This window comes from Gigantopelta aegis, chromosome 12 (assembly GCF_016097555.1).
Source record: "Gigantopelta aegis isolate Gae_Host chromosome 12, Gae_host_genome, whole genome shotgun sequence".
NCBI classification, from domain to species: domain Eukaryota; kingdom Metazoa; phylum Mollusca; class Gastropoda; order Neomphalida; family Peltospiridae; genus Gigantopelta; species Gigantopelta aegis.
Genome location: NC_054710.1, coordinates 36,711,894 through 36,735,590, shown reverse-complemented (window position 1 = coordinate 36,735,590; position 23,697 = coordinate 36,711,894). Strand labels below are relative to the sequence as shown.

General features: G+C 38.3%; 1 protein-coding gene across 3 annotated transcripts in view; it reads left to right on the top strand.

Moving 5' to 3' along the window:
- The window catches only part of LOC121386562 (activating signal cointegrator 1 complex subunit 2-like), a 28,836-nt gene extending 8,178 nt beyond the window's left edge, over positions 1–20,658 (top strand). For all 3 annotated transcript variants that reach the window (XM_041517506.1, XM_041517507.1, XM_041517508.1), the window contains 12 exons: positions 19–248; positions 688–762; positions 2,188–2,295; positions 3,977–4,045; positions 5,360–5,434; positions 6,970–7,318; positions 9,323–9,427; positions 10,387–10,490; positions 11,638–11,760; positions 15,197–15,397; positions 16,475–16,544; positions 19,911–20,658. In XM_041517506.1, coding sequence (XP_041373440.1) covers positions 19–248; positions 688–762; positions 2,188–2,295; positions 3,977–4,045; positions 5,360–5,434; positions 6,970–7,318; positions 9,323–9,427; positions 10,387–10,490; positions 11,638–11,760; positions 15,197–15,397; positions 16,475–16,544; positions 19,911–20,189 — 1,788 coding nt within the window. In that variant the 3' untranslated portion in view covers positions 20,190–20,658. The remainder of the gene's footprint in view (positions 1–18; positions 249–687; positions 763–2,187; positions 2,296–3,976; positions 4,046–5,359; positions 5,435–6,969; positions 7,319–9,322; positions 9,428–10,386; positions 10,491–11,637; positions 11,761–15,196; positions 15,398–16,474; positions 16,545–19,910) is intronic.
- The last annotated feature ends 3,039 nt before the right edge of the window (positions 20,659–23,697 follow it).

The following is a 23,697-nucleotide window of genomic DNA, read 5'->3' as shown; positions in this document are numbered from 1 at the left end:
TGATAACTTGTGTTTCAGGTGTTTGACAGTATTCGTGAAACATGTGGAATGTGCATCGAAGGTTCAGAGTTCTCTCCCATGAAACTGAGCAGTGTGTTTGAGAAGGAGCCACGCCTGGTAACCATGCCGACACAGGAGTTCCAGGATATTGTGCTGTATATTGCAGACACTGCGCTGACGCTTGCAATGTTTGTTGAGATCTACCCACCAGCCTGTCAGGTTTTCCAGGAGTTTGAGTTTGTACAGAAGTAAGACAGTTTTTGTGCAGAACTTGAATAGTCAACGGCACTTCCTGTAATCTCTGAAACAAGCATCTTAACACCCATTTTGTTTCCCATTTACTTTAAGGATGATTGTTTGTAACATTTGTATCTAGCTTTAGTCGCACGCATGTATGTTAGTATCTTATTCCAACACACTCATCATCAGTTTGCAATGTGTTTTACAGACATGTGGTAAGTTCCTGGAACCTGAATGACCATTCTTGGCTTGGTTTGATGCCAGATATTGTTTTTGTTTGTACTTTTAACTGGATATTATTACATGCTTAATGGTGGATAACAACTGACTTTGAGCAATATGTATTTTGATACCTATATTTAATGTGTACCTACATATAAATCAATATACATACATACCATAGTAAGCTGTAGCACCGTTTAAGTAATATGTATTAAAATTTTGCAGACTTGCGTCGTTTTACGAGTGCATAATCCCTGAGATAAAAACAGCCATTGGAGTGAGAAACTTTGACACACTAAGGTACGGTTAGCTTCTTAAACCATATCGTTTAATAGAAGTAAAATTAAATAGCGCAGAATGTACATGTAGGAATGGCGAGTTAATTTTTTTTCATGAATCCACATTTTAAAGTGCATTCTCGCCGGTTGAAAATTAAAGGAGGGCGGCCGCGCAGCACCACACCCTTTGAAAAAAACACCCAAAGAAACAAGAAGAAAAAAATAGGGGGGGGGGGGGGGGGGGGAGAGAGCTTGGTGGTTACCATGTGGTTGTGTGTTGATAGACTTTGTGGAAAGACATACTCCTTATTTTGATTACAAAAAGTGTATACGAAATACAAGCAGACTGTCTTTTAATTGAACCGAAGATGTTATCGGTCTGATATTCACTGGCAGTTCCGGTTTTGCTGAACCGATCAAAGTTTTAATATTATTATTTTAATAAAGATTTCAAGATATACGAAAAACAAAAAAAGACAATTGTGTGATCCCCTAATGTTGAAAACATTTTTTGTTATTCCCATCTTCATCGAATGAATCGATCGCTGTGATAAAATATTATCGCCAACTGATAAAAAGTAGTTTCGTTTTTGTAGTGGCGGTGTATATATTATTTGGCACCCAAGATGAATTATTTTCATACTAAACACTACTACTTCCGTTGATTTTATAAGCGGTGATATCCCCCAAAAATTAAAAGTTTACAATATGTAATAAGAACTGCTGAATAAACAGAATGACAGAAATGACAGAAAGTAAAAATCGTCAATTACAGTCAATTATATCTGTAACTGAGGACAAAATATCAGACGACAGTTAGTGGAAACAAAAGATAGAATGATCGTTCTGATCACGTGACAAATTTGGCGCCAAATAAGTGGGGGGTGGGGGGTGGGGGGTGTTTAAGTCGGAGATTGTTGAATCCATAAAAAATTAAAATGTTTCCATTGCTCAAATAAAATATAACTTTTATTGTTTGTATTAAACATACAAATGGATACAGGTATGGGACAAAATAGAGGCTGTTAAAAATACTATTAAATTACGTTATGGTAACTGTCGTAAATGTTTCGTCAGTTGCTTTTTTGTACACAACGTGGCTTGTTTCCTTTGATGTCCAGTATGCAGACTGATCATGTGCATTTGGAAATAGCGGAGATAAGTGCTGGAAAATATAGTAGGGTGCTGGAAAATATAGTAAGGTACTAGAAAATAAAGAGGGGGGTAAAATGCAATAGCAGGGCGGTCCGCCCCGCTTAAATGGAGCAGCGAGAACACTGATTCTGTAACTTAATCCATTATTCATCAAACATTTTAAAAGTGATCGGCCCTTGAATGTAAGAGATAAGAAAATTTGTTGGGCCCAGTATGGGACATGTATTGCTTTAGCAGTACTCTCAGAATGCTTGTTATTATTTGTAATGTAAATGTTTGCGTTGTGTTTCAGTCAAAAGAAGACTGTCAAGCTGAATGTTCGTCAGGCCAAGATGTCGCTACAGAAAGTGTTCAGACTCATTGTTCAACACACATGTTTACAGCCCATCATAGAGAACAGGCAAGTAGCCAACGTTTGTTTTCTTTAAAGGGGCATTCCTGAGTTTGCTGCAATTTTTAAGATATTATTGACTAGACTTTTGAATGACTGTAATTACATATCAAATTTATTTTTCTGCATAAAATATTAGTGGCTGTATATTTAAAGTGTTTCTGATAGTTCTAATATTTGTACTAGGTTAAATTTCATTTTATTTCCTAAAAAAGATTTTTTCGTAGGTATGAAATTATTTGAAGACAAAATCCAGTTTGGGCTTCTTACAAAAATTAAGACGACCAGAAACACATTGGATATACAGACACTGATAATCTAAACAAGAAAATGTATTTAATATGTAAGTCTAATCGTAGAAATATTTTATTAGTCTGAAACATCTTACAATGCAGCAAACTCAGGAATGTCCCTTTAACCTTTAGACTATTGGATTAATTTTTGACCAAAACCATGTTGAGTGGGTCCAAGTTTATAATTTTTACTCACATATATTCACTTAAATAATTTATAAATACATAAAATAAAGTTCATATTTGAATCGGTAAGTATTATTTTCGTGGGTTTTTATACTTTTTATGATATTTTAGATCAGTTAATGTTGACTAAAATTAGGGGAAAAAATCGAAAAGGTCGCATTTACTTACCGGCATTTGTGGCCAGCTGTCCCAATATTTGGTGAATTTTGTTATTGGTAAAATGATAAAATTTATTATCAATTTAGCTGTCACAATCAGCTGTCGATCCCTTAAAATTATCGCGACATGCTGTCATTGTTGTCAAGCGAAAATACTTGCCGAAAACCACTTTTTAAACTCAAAATGACAAGTTATTTTCCAAAGAAAAACACCACCTAAATATACACTGCCTTGAGATATTGAGGTGAAATTTGGTATATAGCTTTACCATGTACTGTTTACCATCTACCATGTACTGTCTGAATTTCATGGCAATTTACCCATTTTTCACAGAATTATGCCCCTTGAACATAGGAGATACTAAAATTTGTTTTCCAGATTTTTACTTCCCAATGCCCCAAGATAGTGAGTTGGCATTTTGTGTATAGCTTTATCATGTACTGCTAGAGATTAGGTTTGACTTTCATTGTTAAGCATTGTAAGTAATAGATGTAATGGTGTGCTTGTAAGACAAAGACAGACAGAGAGTCTGTCTGTCTGTCTGTCTCTGTCTCTGTCTCTCTCTCTGTCTCTCTCTGTCTCTCTCTCTCTCTCTCTCTCTCTCTCTCTCTCTCTCTCTCTCTCTCTCTCTCTCTCTCTCTCTCTCTCTCACTCTCTCACTCTCTCTCTCTCTCTCTCTCTCTCTCGCTCTCGCTCTCTATCACTCACTCTCTCACTCACTCTCTCCCCTCTCTCTCTCTCTCTCTCTCTGTCTGTCTGTCTCTCTCTCTCTCTGTCTCTGTCTGTCTGTCTCTCTCTCTCTCTAATTCTCTGTCTCTGTGTCTCTCTCCCCCCGTCCATCTTCCTCTGTTTCTCCTCTCTTTCTGTTTCTTTCCCTCTCTCTCTCCCCCCCCTCTCTCTCTCTCCCTCTCCTTCTCCCTCTCTCTCTCTTTCTCCCTCTTTCTGTTCTCTCCTGACCCCGACCTCAACCAAATGTCAAAATAACCATATGATAGAGACCAAATAGCCAGAGTTTAAAATGTGTTGTTAACATGCCTGTCCTGTTGTTTCAGTGGTGGTGATGTGGAGAGATATGTGGAGGAATTCTTACACATCATGACCGCGGTGCTAGGCGAGAAAAGGTGACACTGAAATTGTCTTGCTATACCTACGGCTTAAACTTTCTATGTATATATATTTTTTTCTTTCATCCAGCTATCCATCTATCTGTCCACCCGCCCATCCATCCGTCCATCTATCCATCCATCCATCCATCCATTCAACCATCCATTCTACCATCCATCCATACCTACACACTCAACCTGTCCATTTGTTTATTGAAACTGAAAATTTATTCATCTGTCAATCTTCTCGGGAAATATTTCCAACTATTTCCTTCCTTCACTACTGTCCATCCATCCATCCATCCATCCATCCATCCATCCATCCATCTATCCATCCATCCTGTCCACCCAACTATCCCTCCCTCCATTCCTCCATCCATCCAACCAGCCAACCTTCCATCCATCCATCCATCCATCCATCCTGTCCACCCAACTATCCCTCCACCCCTCCATCCCTCCATCCCTCCATCCCTCCATCCATCCAACCAACCAACCAACCTTCCATCCATCCATCCATCCATCCATCCCATCAATCCTGTCCACCCAACTATCCCTCCATCCCTCCATCCCTCCATCCATCCAACCAACCAACCAACCTTCCATCCATCCATCCATCCATCCATCCATCCATCCTGTCCACCCAACTATCTCTCCATCCCTCCATCCATCCATCCATCCAACCAACCAACCAACCAACCAACCTTCCATCCATCCATCCATCCATTCCTCCATCCATCCAACCAGCCAACCTTCCATCCATCCATCCATCCATCCATCCAGCCTGTCCACCCAACTATCCCTCCACCCCTCCACCCCTCCATCCCTCCATCCCTCCATCCATCCAACCAACCAACCAACCACCATCCATCCATCCATCCATCCATCCATCCATCCATCCATCCCATCCATCCTGTCCACCCAACTATCCCTCCATCCCTCCATCCCTCCATCCATCCAACCAACCAACCAACCTTCCATCCATCCATCCATCCATCCATCCTGTCCACCCAACTATCCCTCCATCCCTCCATCCATCCATCCATCCAACCAACCAACCAACCAACCTTCCATCCATCCATCCATCCTGTCCACCCAACTATCCCTCCATCCCTCCATCCCTCCAACCAACCAACCTTCCATCCATCCATCCATCCATCCATCCCATCCATCCTGTCCACCCAACTATCCCTCCATTTGTTTGTTTGTCTATCTATTTATCCATTTATGTGTCCATTTATAGATCCATTCAAGTATCATCCATCCACCCATGTATCCGTCTATCGAGAATTGTTTTTTCTTTAATGTTATAGTAATTCACGTCTCGTGTTTCAGGTTTCTTGCCGACTATGAAGGGAAGTACAACTTCCAGGAGGACGTGGAGATCCTGTGTCAATCATCGTATGCTATGTATCCTTGGAAACGATCAATAACAGCACAACTATCAGCTTGTGTTTACAGTGCTTTCATAGGTCCCTAATATTCCAATATAGGCTTGTGTTTACATGATTTCATAGATCCCTAAAATTCAGATAGAGGCTTGTGTTTACAGTGGTTTCATTGGTCCCTAAAATTGACATATAGACTTGTGTTTACAGTGCTTTCATTGGTCCCTAAAATTGACGTATAGGCTTGTGTTTACAGTGCTTTCATAGGTCCCTAATATTCCAATATAGGCTTGTGTTTACAGTGCTTTCATTGGTCCCTAAAATTGATGTATAGGCTTGTGTTTACAGTGCTTTCATTGGTCCCTAAAATTGACATATAGGTGTGTGTTTACAGTGGTTTTATAGGTCCCTAAAATTTAAATGTAGGCTTGTGTTTACAGTGGTTGCATAGGTCCCTAAAATTGACGTATAGGCTTGTGTTTACAATGATTTCATAGGTCCCTAAAATTCAAGTATAGGCTTTTGTTTACAGTGCTTACATAGGTCCCTAATATTCAAGTATAAGCTTTTGTTTACAGTGCTTACATAGGTCTCTAATATTCAAGTATAGGCTTGTTTACAGTGCTTTCATAGGTCCCTAAAATTCAAGTATAGGTGTGTGTTTACAGTGGTTGCGTAGGTCCCTAAAATTCAAGTATAGTCTTGTGTTTACAGTGCTTTCATACATCCCTAAAATTGATGTATAGGATTGTGTTTACAGTGGTTGCATAGGTCCCTAAAATTAAAGTAGCCTTGTGTTTACAGTAGTTGCATAGGTCCCTAAAATTGACGTATAGGCTTGTGTTTACAGTGGTTTCATTGGTCCCTAATATTCAAGTATAGGTTTGTGTTTACAGTGATTTCATAGGTCCCTAAATTTGGCGTATAGGCTTGTGTTTACAGTGCATTCGTAGGTCCCTAATATTCAAGTATAGGATTGTGTTTACAGTGGTTTCATAGGTCCCTAAAATTCAGATATAGGCTTGTGTTTACAGTGCTTTGATTGGTCCCTAAAATTGACATATAGGCTTGTTTACAGTGCTTTCATAGGTCCCTAAAATTGACGTATAGGCTTGTGTTTACAGTGGTTTCATTGGTCCCTAATATTCAAGTATAGGTTTGTGTTTACAGTGCTTTCATAGGTCCCTAATATTTAAGTATAGGCTTGTGTTTACAGTGATTTCATAGGTCCTTAAAATTCAAGTATAGGATTGTGTTTACAGTGCTTTCATAGGTCCCTAATATTCAGATATAGGCTTGTGTTTACAGTAGTTTCATTGGTCCAAATTTTTGTCATTGCTGTGGTAAACTTCGAACTGGGTATATTTATCTCCAAGCATATGAAACAAAATTGAAAGTTTTAAATTTAATTTAATTTTAAATTTAAAAAAAAAAGAATTAACTGAATCATATATGTTACATCAGAATTTATTTCTTTATTCACTGAATCAGTTTATGGTAGGTTAGACAATTAATTTTGTGGAATCCTTGTTTTTATATTGCCTTAATATTTACCAGAGATGAGACTCGGTTTCATTATATCCATGATGCCATCAACACAGCATTTGCAACATATGGCAGAAGGAAAAAGCCAATGGGAGGCCAGAATGCAGGAGGCAGAACAAGTCCTGATGGTTCTCCCAGCCCATTGGAGGAGCAGGGAGCTGTGGGCGGAGCCTGTGTCAGTTCATTGGACAAACCAGGAGCTGTGGGTGGAGCATATATCAGCCCAATGGAGGATCATGGAGCTGTGGGCGGAGCCTGTGATGGTGGGAGTCGGCCAGAAGGCGGGGCAGAGGGTGGGACTTGTAGCATGGCAGATGTTGCTGGATCATTTTCTGTAGATCAGTACCAAGTGGATACTTACGTAAGATTTGTTTTAAAGTGACATAGTTCTTAAACTCTGTGGCATATTTTTCACTATCGGAGCCATTTTTGATGATTGAAATTAGATATTACTAAGATTTTATTGGTCAGATTATCCATTTTCGTACATCCAAAGTGTTTGCAGTGTTTCTAATACCATGAACTGCATTTATCATAGTTTTAAAAATACATGTACCTCTGAGAAGTAACAGTTATGGAGATGAGCTCTGATCTATTTTTTAAGGGTATTTCCTCATTTCAGTGTCACAGAGTCTTTATTTGATAGTATTGTAACTTTAATCAAATGTGTTACAGATTTGTAAATTTACCAGGTTGAAACTAAAGACCTTACCATATTGTTAACAACTACAATAAATTACTCTCCTACCTTTAATTACCGTTAGATATTCTCCACTTTTTGTCCAAACATAAATCGTGACAAAACCATTACATTGAAATAGATTCCACATATTAGACTGAAACCATATAACCTATATCGACTTTGTTAAGATCTCCTTGGACAAAGCACATGCAATTTTTCACTGTCTACCTTTTTTTTAATACTCTTCAAGAGGGGTTGAAGCCTACTAAGTATGTGACGTAATTAATCTGACATCATGTTGAGTGTGCGTAAAACTTTAGCGCATGTCATGACGTTGTTAGATTACGTCATATCGACCCACCCCTCTTGAAGAGTATTACGTATAAGAGCAAAACGGCAGACGGCAGAAAACTGCATGTATTTTGTCCTATGAAATCTCAGCAAAGTCAATATCGGTGACATTGTTAGTCTAGTATGTGGAATCTGTGTCACTGTAATGTTTTTTTCACAATTTGCGTCTGGACAACATTTTGGGGAAATCTAATGGATGGAAGCTTAAGTCTTTTGGCTCCCGTTCCTTTAGTGTGAGTGCCGTGAAGAAATGGAATGAACTGCCAGACACTCTTAAAAATGCCACAAATCTTATATCGTTTAAAAAACTTCTTAAAACACATTTGTTTTTCCAGTACTTTTAATTGTCTAGTTTGACTTTTTATCTTCCCCCCCCCCCCTCCCCTTAGTATTATGCTACCAGTTGTTTTACTATGTTATTGTTTTAACCATGACATTTTAATTATATGTAATGCGCTTTGAGCATACATTAGTGTGGAGTTTAGTGCTATATAAATGCACTTATTATTATTATTAATTAAAGCTAGGAGAGCAATTTATTGTAGTTGTTAACAATTTGGTTCGGACTTTAGGGTGTACAACTTTAAGCCTGAATTTCAGATACAAATTAGGGATATTTCGAAAATGTTCTTTTTGGAATGGCCAATGGTGAGAGGCATTTGAGGCAGGTTACTCCCACCCACCCATTTGATTACAACAAAATTAACTCTTTTCGATTAGCAGCAAGGGATCTTTTATATGCACCACCCCACAGATAGGGTAGTACATACCACGGCCTTTGATATACCAGTCGTGGTGCACTGGCTGGAACGAGAAATAGCCCAATGGGCCCACCGACGGGGATCGGTCCCAGACCGACCATGCTTCGAGCGAGTGCTTTACAACTGGGCTACATCCCACCCCAGACAGTTATGAGGTAAATGTGTAAATGAAAGGAATGGAAAAGAAGGGAAAAAACAGCTATGGACATAGAACTGTTACAGATAGGACAGTTATGGAGAGAACAATTATATATAGAGGACAGTTATGGAGAGTACATCTATGGGGATAGAACTGTTACAGAGAGGACAGCAATCGGGAGTATATCTAAGGAGACAACAGCTATGGGGAGGACAGCTATATAGATGACAGTTATGGAGAGGACAACTATGGGGATAGAACTGTTACAGAGAGGACAGCTATGGGGAGGATGGGGATCGATCCCAGACCGACCGCGCATCGAGCGAGCGCTTTACCACTGGGCTACATCCCGCCCCTGACTGTTTAATAAATAACATCAATCACTGTGGAATTGCCCTCATCGATAGATTCGTTTTTATTAATTATTTTAAGGAAACATCTGTGATGTCGGCGCTCGAAATCAGCAGTTCTGAGTTGGACTCTCTCATCTCCTCGGTGAAAGACTTGCTGCCGGGACTCGGAGAAGGCTTTATTGAGGTTTCTTATCTTTATCTTACTTACATAGATGTATGACGAGGTAGCACTCTGAAGAACAGAGGTTACTTGTGTACGATATAGTGATTATTATACAAGCTTGTCTGTTGTACTGATTTTACAGGCAATACAAGTTTTGTAAAATCAGTACGACTCGCATGTGAGTGTAATAATTTCTTTATTATCCATATTATTATTGTTGTTTCCTTTATGAATAACAAGAACCAACTCAAAACGTTTCAGCCACAATTAGAAGGAGACGACAAAATGACGTCATATTTCAAATACAAAGTCTGAGCTAGGACTGGAGAAGCAACGTCATGTTATGACATGGCTTCCTAAAATTACGTCATTACACTTGTTATTACTCTTTATTACATTATTAACTCGGTTATGTTGAACCATATAGATAATAAATCACCATGGACATTAGTTTTTGTCTTAAAAATAGATATAGGAATTACATTTACAACGACTGCTGCAGAAATGACATCACTGTTTGTGTTTTACCTCCAAATTTAAGTTTCTCGTTTAGCTCCATTTCCCAAAAACTTTAGGATCATATTGAATGATTTTTGGGGGGGTTTATAAACAATAATGCTCAATAAGACAAAGTGTGAATATAAAGTGATGTCATCAGATACGATGTTGTCTAATGGTGGTATTTTTATGTTCATAACAAACTCGCAATGGAATGGCTTTAAATGGTCAGGGCCGGACTTAGACCTTGTAGGGCCCGGGGCACTTCAGGTTCGGGGGCCACTCAACATAGAAATTAAATTACATGACAAATTAAAAAAAATTAACTAATTTTATAATTATTACATTTTTTAATAAAGGAAGTTCTTAGTCTGGGGGACCCCTCTGGCTGGGGGGCCCAGGGCAATTGCCCCCTTTGCTCTCTTATAAATCTGGCACTGTTTAAAAAGGTAATAAATGTAGTGGAAATTTAATTATTGTAGATTGTGTTGGAGGAGTTTAACTATAACCTGGAGAGAGTCGTGAACACGCTGCTAGAGGACAAACTACCACCGTCTCTGGATGAGATTGACAGAGACCTACAGAGGTAATATTCTGTTTATCACTTGAGAGTGGTGTGTGACAAACTACCACCATCTCTGGATGAGATTGACAGAGACCTACAGAGGTAATACACTAACTGTTTATCACTTGAGAGGGGTGTGTGACAAACTACCACCATCTCTGGATGAGATTGACAGAGACCTACAGAGGTAATATTCTGTTTATCACTTGAGAGTGGTGTGTGACAAACTACCACCATCTCTGGATGAGATTGACAGAGACCTACAGAGGTAATATTCTAACTGTTTATCACTTGAGAGTGGTGTGTGACAAACTACCACCATCTCTGGATGAGATTGACAGAGACCTACAGAGGTAATACACTAACTGTTTATCACTTGAGAGTGGTGTGTGACAAACTACCACCATCTCTGGATGAGATTGACAGAGACCTACAGAGGTAATACTCTAACTGTTTATCACTTGAGAGGGGTGTGTGACAAACTACCACCGTCTCTGGATGAGATTGACAGAGACCTACAGAGGTAATACACTAACTGTTTATCACTTGAGAGGGGTGTGTGACAAACTACCACCATCTCTGGATGAGATTGACAGAGACTCGTCTTCAGAGGAAATCTGCTACATTTGTCTATTAGCAGCAAGGGATCTTTTGTTGGAATTAATTAAAATTGGTGTGTACTGGCCATACATTATTTCTTGCTCCAGCCAGTGCACCACGACTAGTACATCAAAGGCCGTGGTATGTGCTATCCTGTCTATGGGATGGTGCATATAAACGGTCCATTGCTACTAATCAAAAAGAGTAGCCCATTAAGTGGCGACAGCGGGTTTCCTCCCTCAATATCTGTGCGGTCCTTAACCATATGTCTGACGCCATATAACCGTAAATAAAATGTGTTGAGTGCGTCGTTAAATAAACCATTTCCTTCCTTACTTCCTTCCGCCATAGTTTTTCCAGGAAAATGTATTGAAAAAATTGAAAATCTGCTTGAGCTCTGAAATCCTCCCCCTGCACATGTGCCTGCGACTACACCGACTTCTCTTCCATTAACCATTAACCACTGTCCTGGTAGATGAAGTGTGAGACCAGGAATGAACTGTAATTGACTGTAACCTGAAAATCACATTTGAAAGGAAATTAACAATCAGATTATTCTTACTTTCAGAGAAGTTCGTAAAACACCATCACCGTCCGTCTTGGATTCGAGACGAAATATCTATGATGATGATGAGTTTGATATCTTCAGAAGAGATGATGTGGACAAGACCAAAATCCATATCGGAAAACGGTAAATAAAGTTCCGAGTGTTACATAAAGAAACAAAATCCATATCAGAAAATGGTAAATAAAGTTCCAAATGTTACATAAACAAACAAATTCCATATCAGAAAGTGGTAAATAAAGTTCTACGTGTTTCAAAAACAAACAAAATCCTTATCAGAAAACAGTAAATAAATTTTTGAGTGTTATATAAAGAAACAAAATCCATATCAGAAAACAGTAAATAAATTTTTGAGTGTTATATAAAGAAACAAAATCCATATCAGAAAACAGTAAATAAAGTTCTGTGTGTTACATAAACAAACAAAATCCATATCAGAAAGCAGTAAATAAATTTTTGAGTGTTATATAAAGAAACAAAATCCATATCAGAAAACAGTAAATAAAGTTCTGTGTGTTACATAAACAAAATCCATATCGGAAAATGGTAAAGAAAGTTCCGAGTGTTTCAAAAACAAACAGGCTTTGAAACACTGTGAGAACGGTTGTTCAGATTACCAGGAGATAAAGTTGAGAATGGTACTGCACCATGTAAATTTTGATCAGTTATTTGAATGATAAAGTGTTAGTGTGTCTGTGAATGACTTTAACAGTCAAAATAATGGAAATTATAAATTTATTTTACTTGTAACCTATAGGTTTCTTGATTTTTTATTTTTTTGTCGTAACCGGAATTATGAATTTTACACCACAAATTATTTCTGTTAGAATTTATAAAACATTTGATTAGCTTTAAGTGTTGTTCACAACAGGGGTGGGAATTCTCCTCGGATCACCTGTTTTCCTCTCATGGAACATTGCGTTTCCTCGCATTATAATCGTCCTTTCCTTCAAAATGTGTCGGATGGCACAGATTTTAACCTATGATTTCAAGAATTTCCGGGACCCCTCTAGATTTCCTCTTTTTTACAATTCAACAATTCCCACCCCTGATTAAAAGCTATGGTATATATTGTCCTGTAACAAGCATGAGATGAACATCTATGGATGTTACTGTCAGTGACATCGAATCGGTTCATGTCACAATTTAATTCCATGGAATATCTTTTTTTTTCTAATAAATTAATATCTATAATCACTTTGAACCCAAAACATAGCAGAATGGAGTCTGTGCTTGGGTCTGGTGAGTATGGTACCAGTCGAAAAAGAATGTGACAAAATGCTCTGCATCTGTGCTAGCGTGAACTATAGACTGAGTAGACTGGTTTATGTGCTTCATAATAAACTAAATGGTCATGTCGGGAACTAATCAAATAGTTTGCGAAATGTTAGCTGGCTGAACTTTGGGCAGATCTGTCGTCAAACGACATAGAACATGCGCTACATTTTAACAGTGCCAGACTGGCCAGACTTTCTGGACCTAGACCCAGCTTCTGTGTGTTTTGGGTCATATTCTTTTGACTGGTGTCCAAGACCCAGCCCCAGCCATTCGGAACTCGGAGACAAGGCCAGAAATACACTTGACTTAACCTTGATTGTATAAAAGTACATTGTAATTGTTTGTTTTCTGTAATTATATCTTCCAGGAATGAGAAGGTGTTCCTAGATGATTGTATAGGGACATGTTACTATAGTTGATTTTTTACCTAATTATATCTTTCAAGATAGGGGCATATTAATATAGTTGGTGTTTTTCATAATTATATCTTTCAGGATAGGGTAATGTTAATATAGTTGATGTTTTTTGTAATTATATCTTCCAGGATAGGGGCATGTTAATATAGTTGATGTTTTTCGTAATTATATCTTCCAGGATAGAGTCATGTTAATATAGATGATTTTTTTTCGTAATTATATCTTTCAAGTTAGGGTCATGTTAATATAGTTGATGTTTTTTGTAATTATATCTTCCAGGATAGTGACATGTTAATATAGTTGATGCTTTTCATAATTATATCTTCCAGGATAGTGACATGTTAATATAGTTGATGTTTTTCGTAATTATATCTTCCAGGATAGTGTCATGTTAATATAGTTGATGTTTTTCCTAATTATATCTTCCAGGATAGGGTCATGTTAATATAGTTGATGTTTTTTTGTAATTATGTCTTCCAGGAATGAGAAGGTGTCCCTAGATGATTGTGTAGGAACATGTTAATATAGTAGATGTTTTTCCTAATTATATCTTTCAGGAATGAGAAGGTGTGTCTATATAATTGTATAGTGTCATGTTAATATAGTTGATGTTTTTCCTAATTATATCTTCCAGGATAGTGTCATGTTAATACAGTTGATGTTTTTCCTAATTAAATCTTCCAGGATAGTGTCATGTTAATACAGTTGATGTTTTTCGTAATTATATCTTCCAGGATAGTGTCATGTTAATATAGTTGATGTTTTTCGTAATTATATCTTCCAGGATAGGGTCATGTTAATATAGTTGATGTTTTTTTGTAATTATATCTTCCAGGATAGGGTCATGTTAATATAGTTGATGTTTTTCATAATTATATCTTCCAGGATAGGGTCATGTTAATATAGTTGATGTTTTTCATAATTATATCTTCCAGGATAGAGTCATGTTAATATAGTTGATGTTTTTTTGTAATTATATCTTCCAGGATAGGGTCATGTTAATATAGTTGATATTTTTCATAATTATATCTTCCAGGATAGGGTCATGTTAATATAGTTGATGTTTTTCCTAATTATATCTTCCAGGATAGGGTCATGTTAATATAGTTGATGTTTTTTTGTAATTATGTCTTCCAGGAATGAGAAGGTGTCCCTAGATGATTGTGTAGGAACATGTTAATATAGTAGATGTTTTTCCTAATTATATCTTTCAGGAATGAGAAGGTGTGTCTATATAATTGTATAGTGTCATGTTAATATAGTTGATGTTTTTCCTAATTATATCTTCCAGGATAGTGTCATGTTAATACAGTTGATGTTTTTCCTAATTAAATCTTCCAGGATAGTGTCATGTTAATACAGTTGATGTTTTTCGTAATTATATCTTCCAGGATAGTGTCATGTTAATATAGTTGATGTTTTTCGTAATTATATCTTCCAGGATAGGGTCATGTTAATATAGTTGATGTTTTTTTGTAATTATATCTTCCAGGATAGGGTCATGTTAATATAGTTGATGTTTTTCATAATTATATCTTCCAGGATAGGGTCATGTTAATATAGTTGATGTTTTTCATAATTATATCTTCCAGGATAGAGTCATGTTAATATAGTTGATGTTTTTTTGTAATTATATCTTCCAGGATAGGGTCATGTTAATATAGTTGATATTTTTCATAATTATATCTTCCAGGATAGGGTCATGTTAATATAGTTGATGTTTTTTTGTAATTATATCTTCCAGGAATGAGGTGTCCCTAGATGATTGTGTAGGATCATGTTTATATAGTTGATGTTTGTCGTAATTTTATCTTTCAGGATAGTGTCATGTTAATATAGTTGAAGGTTTTTGCAATTATATATTCCAGGAATGAGAAGGTGTCTCTTGATGACAAGGATGACCTAAAAGGCCTACGTGCGACGTACGAAGCATACGGGTCACAGGACGTCCCCAGCATGTACGACAAAATGGCTGCCTACGACTACGATGATGAGTACGATGACACGTACGACACAAACAACATTGGTGCTGATGACGCCGACTCGGCTGATGAGCTGACCAGTAGAAGGTGAGTTGTGATGAGCCAACCAGTAGGTGAGTCATGATAAGCCGACTGGTAGAAGGTGAGTCGTGATAAGCTGATCAGTACAAGGTGAGTCATGATGAGCTGACCAGTACACGGTGAGTCATGATGAGCTGACCAGTACAAGGTGAGTCGTGATGAGATGATCAGTAAAAGGTGAGTCATGATGAGCTGACCAGTACAAGGTGAGTTGTGTTAAGCTAACCAGTAGGAGAGTCATGACGAGCGAACCGGTAGAATGTGAGTCATGATAAGTGGACTGGTACAAGGCGAGTCATGATGAGCCAACGTGTAGAAAGTGAGTTGTTATGACTCGACCACTAATTAGGTGTTTAAATTTTGGGAACAAATTGTTTTGGTTTACCAAAAAATAAAACACAGACTTACATATTTTAGAAAAGTGTCTCAAAGGTGACATGATTTATGAAATGTTTTCTGTGTATTCCTTCATCCACCTGAAGGCCGGAAGATCACATTTGAAGTCATCCATAGTGATAGACAATAATTCCGTGCCCGAAATTGTTCAACCTTCTTTATCTCTTAACACCTATTTATTACACATATGGTTAAACATATCTTGGTACATATCAAAGTGAGACATCCCACTAGAATGCCAAGTGGGACGTAACACATTTGACAAAACACGATGACATCATCAATTGGCGCACAACCTTACAGGAACGTCAGCGAAACGAGATAAGTGATATAAATTAAGATCGATTACTGGGTAATAAATAGGATATTAAACTTGCTATCATTTCGTATCATGTCTATGTCACTCGTGAAATAATTGTTTGTCACTCACTAAAGCTGGTGACAATTGAAAATTATTTCACTTGGGACATAAACAAGATACGAAATGGAAGCTTGTTTAATATCCTATAAATATCTGTTAATATTCCATGGAAGATAATGTCAGTATTGTCATTTTTATACAGTTTGCAAATATTCCATCTCCAATGTTTAAACTGTGCCATGTATATAATTTGTATGGCTTGTGTCACATCTGTTTGTCATCGTTTGTTTTGAACCCAAGTGGATAAAGCTGTGTTTTATTTCCAGACCGTTCACGATGCCGCGAGTTCTGATGCCTAAAGCTGAAAGACGTGTACGACTAGCATCTGATTCTGAGGTGAAGTATTCAGTTGTTTTATAGACCATGAACCCTCTATAATCTCTCCTAACCTCTAGGGTGAGGTGAAGTATTCAGTAGTTTTTTTATAGACCATGGACCCAATGTAACCTCCCTTAACCTCCCTAGTCTGTAGTGAAGTAGTCAGTAATCATTTTATAGGGTGAGGTGATGTATTCAGTCAGTCATTTTATAGACTATGGGCTCACTGTAACCTCCCTTAACCTCTAGTCTGAGGTGACGTATTCAGTATTTTTATAGACCATGGTCTCACTATAACCTCCCTTAACCTCTAGTCTGAGATGACGTATTCAGTATTTTTATAGACCATGGTCTCACTGTAACCTCCCTTAACCTCTAGTCTGAGGTGACGTATTCAGTATTTTTATAGACCATGGTCTCACTGTAACCTCCCTTAACCTCTAGTCTGAGGTGACATATTCAGTATTTTTATAGACCATGGTCTCACTGTAACCTCCCTTAACCTCTAGTCTGAGGTGACATATTCAGTATTTTTATAGACCATGGTCTCACTGTAACCTCCCTTAAGCTCTAGTCTGAGGTGACATATTCAGTATTTTTATAGACCATGGTCTCACTGTAACCTCCCTTAACCTCTAGTCTGAGGTGACATATTCAGTATTTTTATAGACCATGGTCTCACTGTAACCTCCCTTAACCTCTAGTCTGAGGTGACATATTCAGTATTTTTATAGACCATGGTCTCACTGTAACCTCCCTTAACCTCTAGTCTGAGGTGACATATTCAGTATTTTTATAGACCATGGTCTCACTGTAACCTCCCTTAAGCTCTGTAATCTTTTTTTTTATCCCACTGCCCTCATTCCTCTCTCCTTTGACTTCCATCTCAATTCTTCCCGATCTGGCAGCTCCTCCAATCTTTCAATTTCTTCCTCTGTCCACCTCCACATCCCAGTCCTTGTCTGTAAAACTGCGACATGTGCTTGTCTCTTGTGGCTATCCCCCTCTATTTTTAATCTAGGTCGCAGAATGTAGTCTAAGGTAAAGTATTCAGCAATCAGTGTTTTTATAGACCATGGGCCACTGTAATCCTTACTTGCCCTTCCTCTTGTCTTTTCAAACTAGGTCGCGGGATGTGTAGTTTCAGGTGAAGTATTATTCAGCCAGTCTTTTTAAAACTAGCAGGAGGGATGTAGCTCAGTGGTAGAGCATTCGTCTTAGTTGTGATGGGTTGCAGGATAGACCTCCATCAATGATCTGTTTTTTCCTGTTCCAACTATTGCCCCATGACTGGGGTGGTTGGGTAGTCCAGCCTCTGGACATTCCTAAACAAATTGTTTTTGGCGATTGAACAAAGTCTGGTTTTTGTGCAATAAATGTTTTGTTGATGCACTAAAATTTAGAACATGATTGTAATGGATTTTCTTAACACACCCGTTGGTGAGAACACCATGTGTTATTTTTGGTTACACATGGTTGTTAACACATGTGTGTGTGTTAACAATTTCAAGACATATGACTGGCTGCTCCTAGGTGATGACCAGGTCACCAATACCATACATCCAATAAAAAACTACATGATGGAAATCAATTAGTCTGTGACGTATAGATAACCTGACATTCATGTGTCTGTGACGTGCAAGTTGGCTACAAGTGCAACAGCTGTAAATAACTTTTAGTTGAAAAACTCTTTGTTTAAAAACGTATACACTCACTTTCGCTCATTAGATACATTTTAAAACAACTCGCTGTGAGATAAATGGTATCTAACGGCCACTAATGTATTATTCTCTATATGCAAGTTAAAATGAGTTAGCTGTAGGTTTTTTGCATAACCCATAACTGTTTTGCACTAGGTTTTAGTCCCCTACTGTCCAACCAGAGGGGAACCTAGCTTTCGTCTCCGTCCGTCTGTCTGTCTGTCTGTTCGTCCGTCCTTTACACACATAGTTTTCCTGACATTTGTTTCTACAATGCCTCAAGACACAGAGTTAACATTTTGTGTATAGCATCATCATGATCTGTTACAGATCAAGTTTGACTTTCATTGCGATTTACCCATTTTTGACTAGGAAAGAAGGAAGTGTTTTATTTAACGACACACTCAACACATTTTATTTACGGTTATATAGTGTCAGACATATGGTTAAGGACCACACAGATATTGAGGGAGGAAACCCGCTGTCACCACTTCATGGACTATTCTTTTCGATTAGCAGCAAGGGATCTTTTATATGCAACATCCCATAGACAGGATAGTACATACCACGGCCTTTGATGTACCAGTCGTGGTGCACTGGCTGGAGCGAGAAATAGCCCAATGGGCCCACCGATGGGGATCGATCCCAAACCGACCGCTCATCAAAGTAAAGTTTGTTTTATTTAACGACGCCGCTAGAGCACATTGATTTTTTATCTTATCATCAGCTATTGGACGTCAAACATATGGTCATTCTGACACTGGTTTTAGAGGAAACCCACTGTTGCCACATAGGCTACTCTTTTACGACAGGCAGCAAGGGATCTTTTATTTGCGCTTCCCACAGGCAGGATAGCACAAACCATGGCCTTTGTTGAACCAGTTATGGATCACTGGTCGGTGCAAGTGGTTTACACCTACCCATTGAGCCTTGCGGAGCACTCACTCAGGGTTTGGAGTCGGTATCTGGATTAAAAATCCCATGCCTCGACTGGGATCCGAACCCAGTACCTACCAGCCTGTAGACCGATGGCCTGCCACGACGCCACCGAGGCCGGTCGACCGCTCATCAAGCGAGTGCTTTATCACTGGGCTATGTCTCGCCCCTCATTGTTGACTAGGACCCTTGAAGTTAAGAAATACGAAACTTTGTTGGGCCCAGATGGGGACATGTATTGATTTAGCATTACTCGCAGAATGCTTGTTAATTTACTGATGCCTGATTTTTCATGGCGACTACCACCATTTTAGGCACTTGGTCTCCTTGGCCAGTGGAAATATTTCTTAATTTCCAGGGCTTCTAGATTATGGTAGCCCCACTCCCATGGCTAGTGATATTCAATGTTGGGCTAGTAAGTAACTAATATTGCCATGCCCGACGTTTAGTGAAAAACAAAAGTCAACTGGTGCAGTTAAGTCTATTTTGTAAATATGAATAGCCTGCCCCACTCCACCCCCCAATGTTTGTGTTTTTAAGCTCTATCTCCCTCTTTAGGGGACATATCTGATTATTACTATTATTTAGTAAAATAGTGAAGTAGGGCTAGTGAATTTTTAATCATGGCTAGTAAATAAAATAAAAAAAGTAAATCACTGATCCCATGGCAAGTGGATTTTATAAAAAAATTCTAGAAACCCTGTAATTTCTGACCTAATTATTATTATTACTGTTGTTATTTTGTCAGGACTCCGATGAAGGGAAGTCACGTGAACAGTTTGTTTCTGATCCTGCCAAACTGAGGGAAGCTGCAGAACAAAGACGTCAGTCAAAACTGGGTCGAGGTCGCGGAGGTCACCAGCAAACCGCGCCTCCCAAATACGATGTCAAGGGCAAACCTAAAGGTCAAGGTCAAGAAGATACAGTCTTGAGGAATCGACAGTTCAAGGAGAAAAATAAAAGTTTTCGAGGAAATCATAACCGACGGCTTATGGCGGACAAGAAAAAAGCAAAAGGAATGTTCTGATTTTCACAACTTTTGTGGTAGATTTAAAATATCCAGTTGTCTGCTCCATGGTGATGACCTTGACTTCAAAGCCAAACTATCCATTGAAATTAACACAACTGAAATTGATTGCTGCCTATGACACTAAGTTGACAGTGTCAAATGTAGGGAGAAGCCTTAATATAGGCATTAGCCTGTTGGGAAGTCCCAAACTGCTAGTTTTGATTTGCGGAAATATATATTGTTTAAACTAACTGCAGTTTTATTACAGGAACATAAGGATACATCAGATTACTCCACTAATCACATTGAAATACAACTTAATTTTTGCTGCATGAAAATTAACAAGAATGTTGGTGCATTTAATCTTTAAAATTAACAAGAATGTTGGTGCATTTAATCTTTAAAATTAACAAGAATGTTGGTGCATTGAATCTTTAAAATTGACAAACATTTAAATGCTTCATTCAAGATAAAGTGATTATGAAAATAAAGTGTTCAGTTATTTTTTAAATGAAACGGTTCAGATGTTTCAATCTTATTAAACCGATTGACACTTCAGTGAGGGTACAGAGAACATTGTTTGATGACACTTGACACATTTTAAATTATAGCCACAAATTGTCATAAGGCTTATTAAAACTGTCATACGGCTTATTAAAACTGTCATACGGCTTATTAAAACTGTCATAAGGCTTATTAAAACTGTCATAAGGCTTATTAAAACTGTCATAAGGCTTATTAAAACCGTCATAAGGCTTATTAAAACCGTCATATGGCTTATTAAAACTGTCATACGGCTTATTAAAACTGTCAAAACCGTCATACGGCTTATTAAAACCGTCATACGGCTTATTAAAACTGTCATACGGCTTATTAAAACCGTCATACGGCTTATTAAAACCGTCATAAGGCTTATTAAAACCGTCGTAAGGCTTATTAAAACCGTCATACGGCTTATTAAAACCGTCATACGGCTTATTAAAACTGTCATAAGGCTTATTAAAACCGTCATAAGGCTTATTAAAACCGATTGAGAAATTCAGTGAAAGGAATAGAGAACAAGAAGAAGAAGAAAGAAATGTTTTATTTAACGACGCACTCAACACATTTTATTTATGGTTATATTGTGTCAGACATATGGTTAAGGACCGCACAGATATTGAGAGAGGAAACCCACCATTGCCACTTCATGGGCTACTCTTTTTTGATTAGCAGCAAGGGATCTTTTATGTGCACCATCCCACAGATAGGATAGCACATACCACGGCCTTTGATATACCAGTCGTGATGCACTGGTTGGAAAAAAAAATAGCCCAATGGCCCCACCGACGGGGATCGATCCCAGATCGACTGTGCATCAGGAGAGCACTTTAGTGCTACGAAATGGTATAACAATTGTAGGCTACGACGTCACTACAGCACAAGCCATAGTGATGTCATAGCTTACGATGGTTTTACTATATCTTGGCACTAAGATAGCTTAAAAATATGCACCCCCCCCCCCCCCCCAAAAAAACCCCACCCAAACAAACCAATAACAATATCCTGTATACAGGTCTGCAATATCCCCGATGGTTGGGTGTCGGCCCGGGACATAGAAAATCCTATTTTGTGTAGTACCGGTTTGCCGAATTATGAATATCCCGGGAAGTAGAAGGAACTAATTGGTTTACATGTTCTGCATTGCAGTGTTGAGCCGTGAGAAGCGTTATAGTCCAGCATTACTGTTCGGGGTAGCAATTGAGCACGCGCTCGTTTGTGTTTTCTTTTCTTAAAATTATTATTATTGTTATTTCTTCTTTTTCTCCTCAGTTTTGTTTTATTTTGTTTTTAATTTTCAATTACGTCGTACGCGCAAAAAGTAGGACTAGCATCAGAATATATTGAAAACGATGATGTACAAAAGGTGGTAAGGCGTGCTTCAGCCCTTCCGATGGTTCCGCTGGACAAAGTTTGGGACGTTTGGGCTGACACAATTGCTGACAGTTCCCAGGATGAAAAGGTAACATTACTGATGGACTACGTCATGAACACCTGGATAGAAGGACCATGAAGTCCAGAAATGGCAATGACAGCCAACGGATGGCACCATAAAATAAATCACATCACCCAGAAGAGTCATCCGAACATATATGAGGTGGTAGGTCTATTGAAACGTGAGCAGTCTACAGTAGAAGTTAACCTACATCAGTTAGATGGTCACTGGCGAGCTCCAGCATGAAAATGAAAATACTGCACTATCGATGCCAGAATCCGGTCTCCGAAAGACGAGTTGATCAGCCACAACATCACAGGCATGGAGTACACTGATCACATCGGAAAACGTTTGCATTTCAACTGAAAGCTGCGAGAATCAACAGAAAATGTTTTGCGTTCAAAATGAATCGTGGAGCTGAATTATGGAAACCATGTGTTACTGAAGTTTGAATAAAAATGTTATGCTGCTTTTAAATTGGATAGTTTGTTGTATTAACATATAAAAATTAAGACAGACAGACAGACAGACATAGATACAGATAGACAGACGACGGACGGACAGACATATTTACACCAGCCGTTAAAACTTAGGTTGGAGCCGATATTATTGTGTATCATTTTAAAATTTATTTTATTTTATTTATTTGTAATACCTACAACATAACCAGTGGCATGAATTCTTAGTGCTAATAACTACACTGTGGTACAGAATTAGTTCGTTGTTACCTTTTGACTGCGCACACCGTCAACCAGGTAAAAGGGCAGTTAACAAGTACCGGGAAGTAAATAAATCCTAATTAGTACACATCAACAAGTCCCGTGATGTAGAATTCATTTTAGGACCATTTATACAGGTTTATCTACTTCCCGGGCCATAACCGATGGTTGCATACATCCATGACCACATTTACCATAGTTCAACATTCAGTAGCCGATGTAAACATTAATTCATTCATTCGTTGATCCATGACCTCAGGTGAACTCTCTACCACTGGCCTACACCCCACTTGGACCAATTGTCACAGGGAGCAGGTGGGTGTGAGGCAGTGTCGCTACAGAGTGAAGTCCGAGGCTGGGCATGTTTGAACCTCGAATGGACGAGGTTTGAATTTAGAAATAAAATATTTAAACCAGTAGACTTATTAAATATTTGGAAAACAATTTGGTTAATTAACCAAGTAATTATGATGCATCCCTACCATCGATTGTGGACTGGCCTTCAGTTTAAAAAAAGTGTTTTTGTTTAATGACACCACTGCAGTACACTGATTTATTAATCATCGGCTATTGGATGTCAAACATTTGGGCTTTTTGACATATTGTCTTATAGAGGAAACCTGCCACATTTTTCCATTGGTAGCAAAGTATCTTTATATGCACCATACAACAGACATCACAACACAGCACATACCACGGCCTTTGATATACCAGTCATGGTGCACAGGTTGGAACGAGAAATACCCCAATGGGCCCACCGACAGCGATCAGTCCAAGACCGACTGCACATCAGGCGAGCACTTTACCACTGGGCTACGTCCCACCCCAGTTT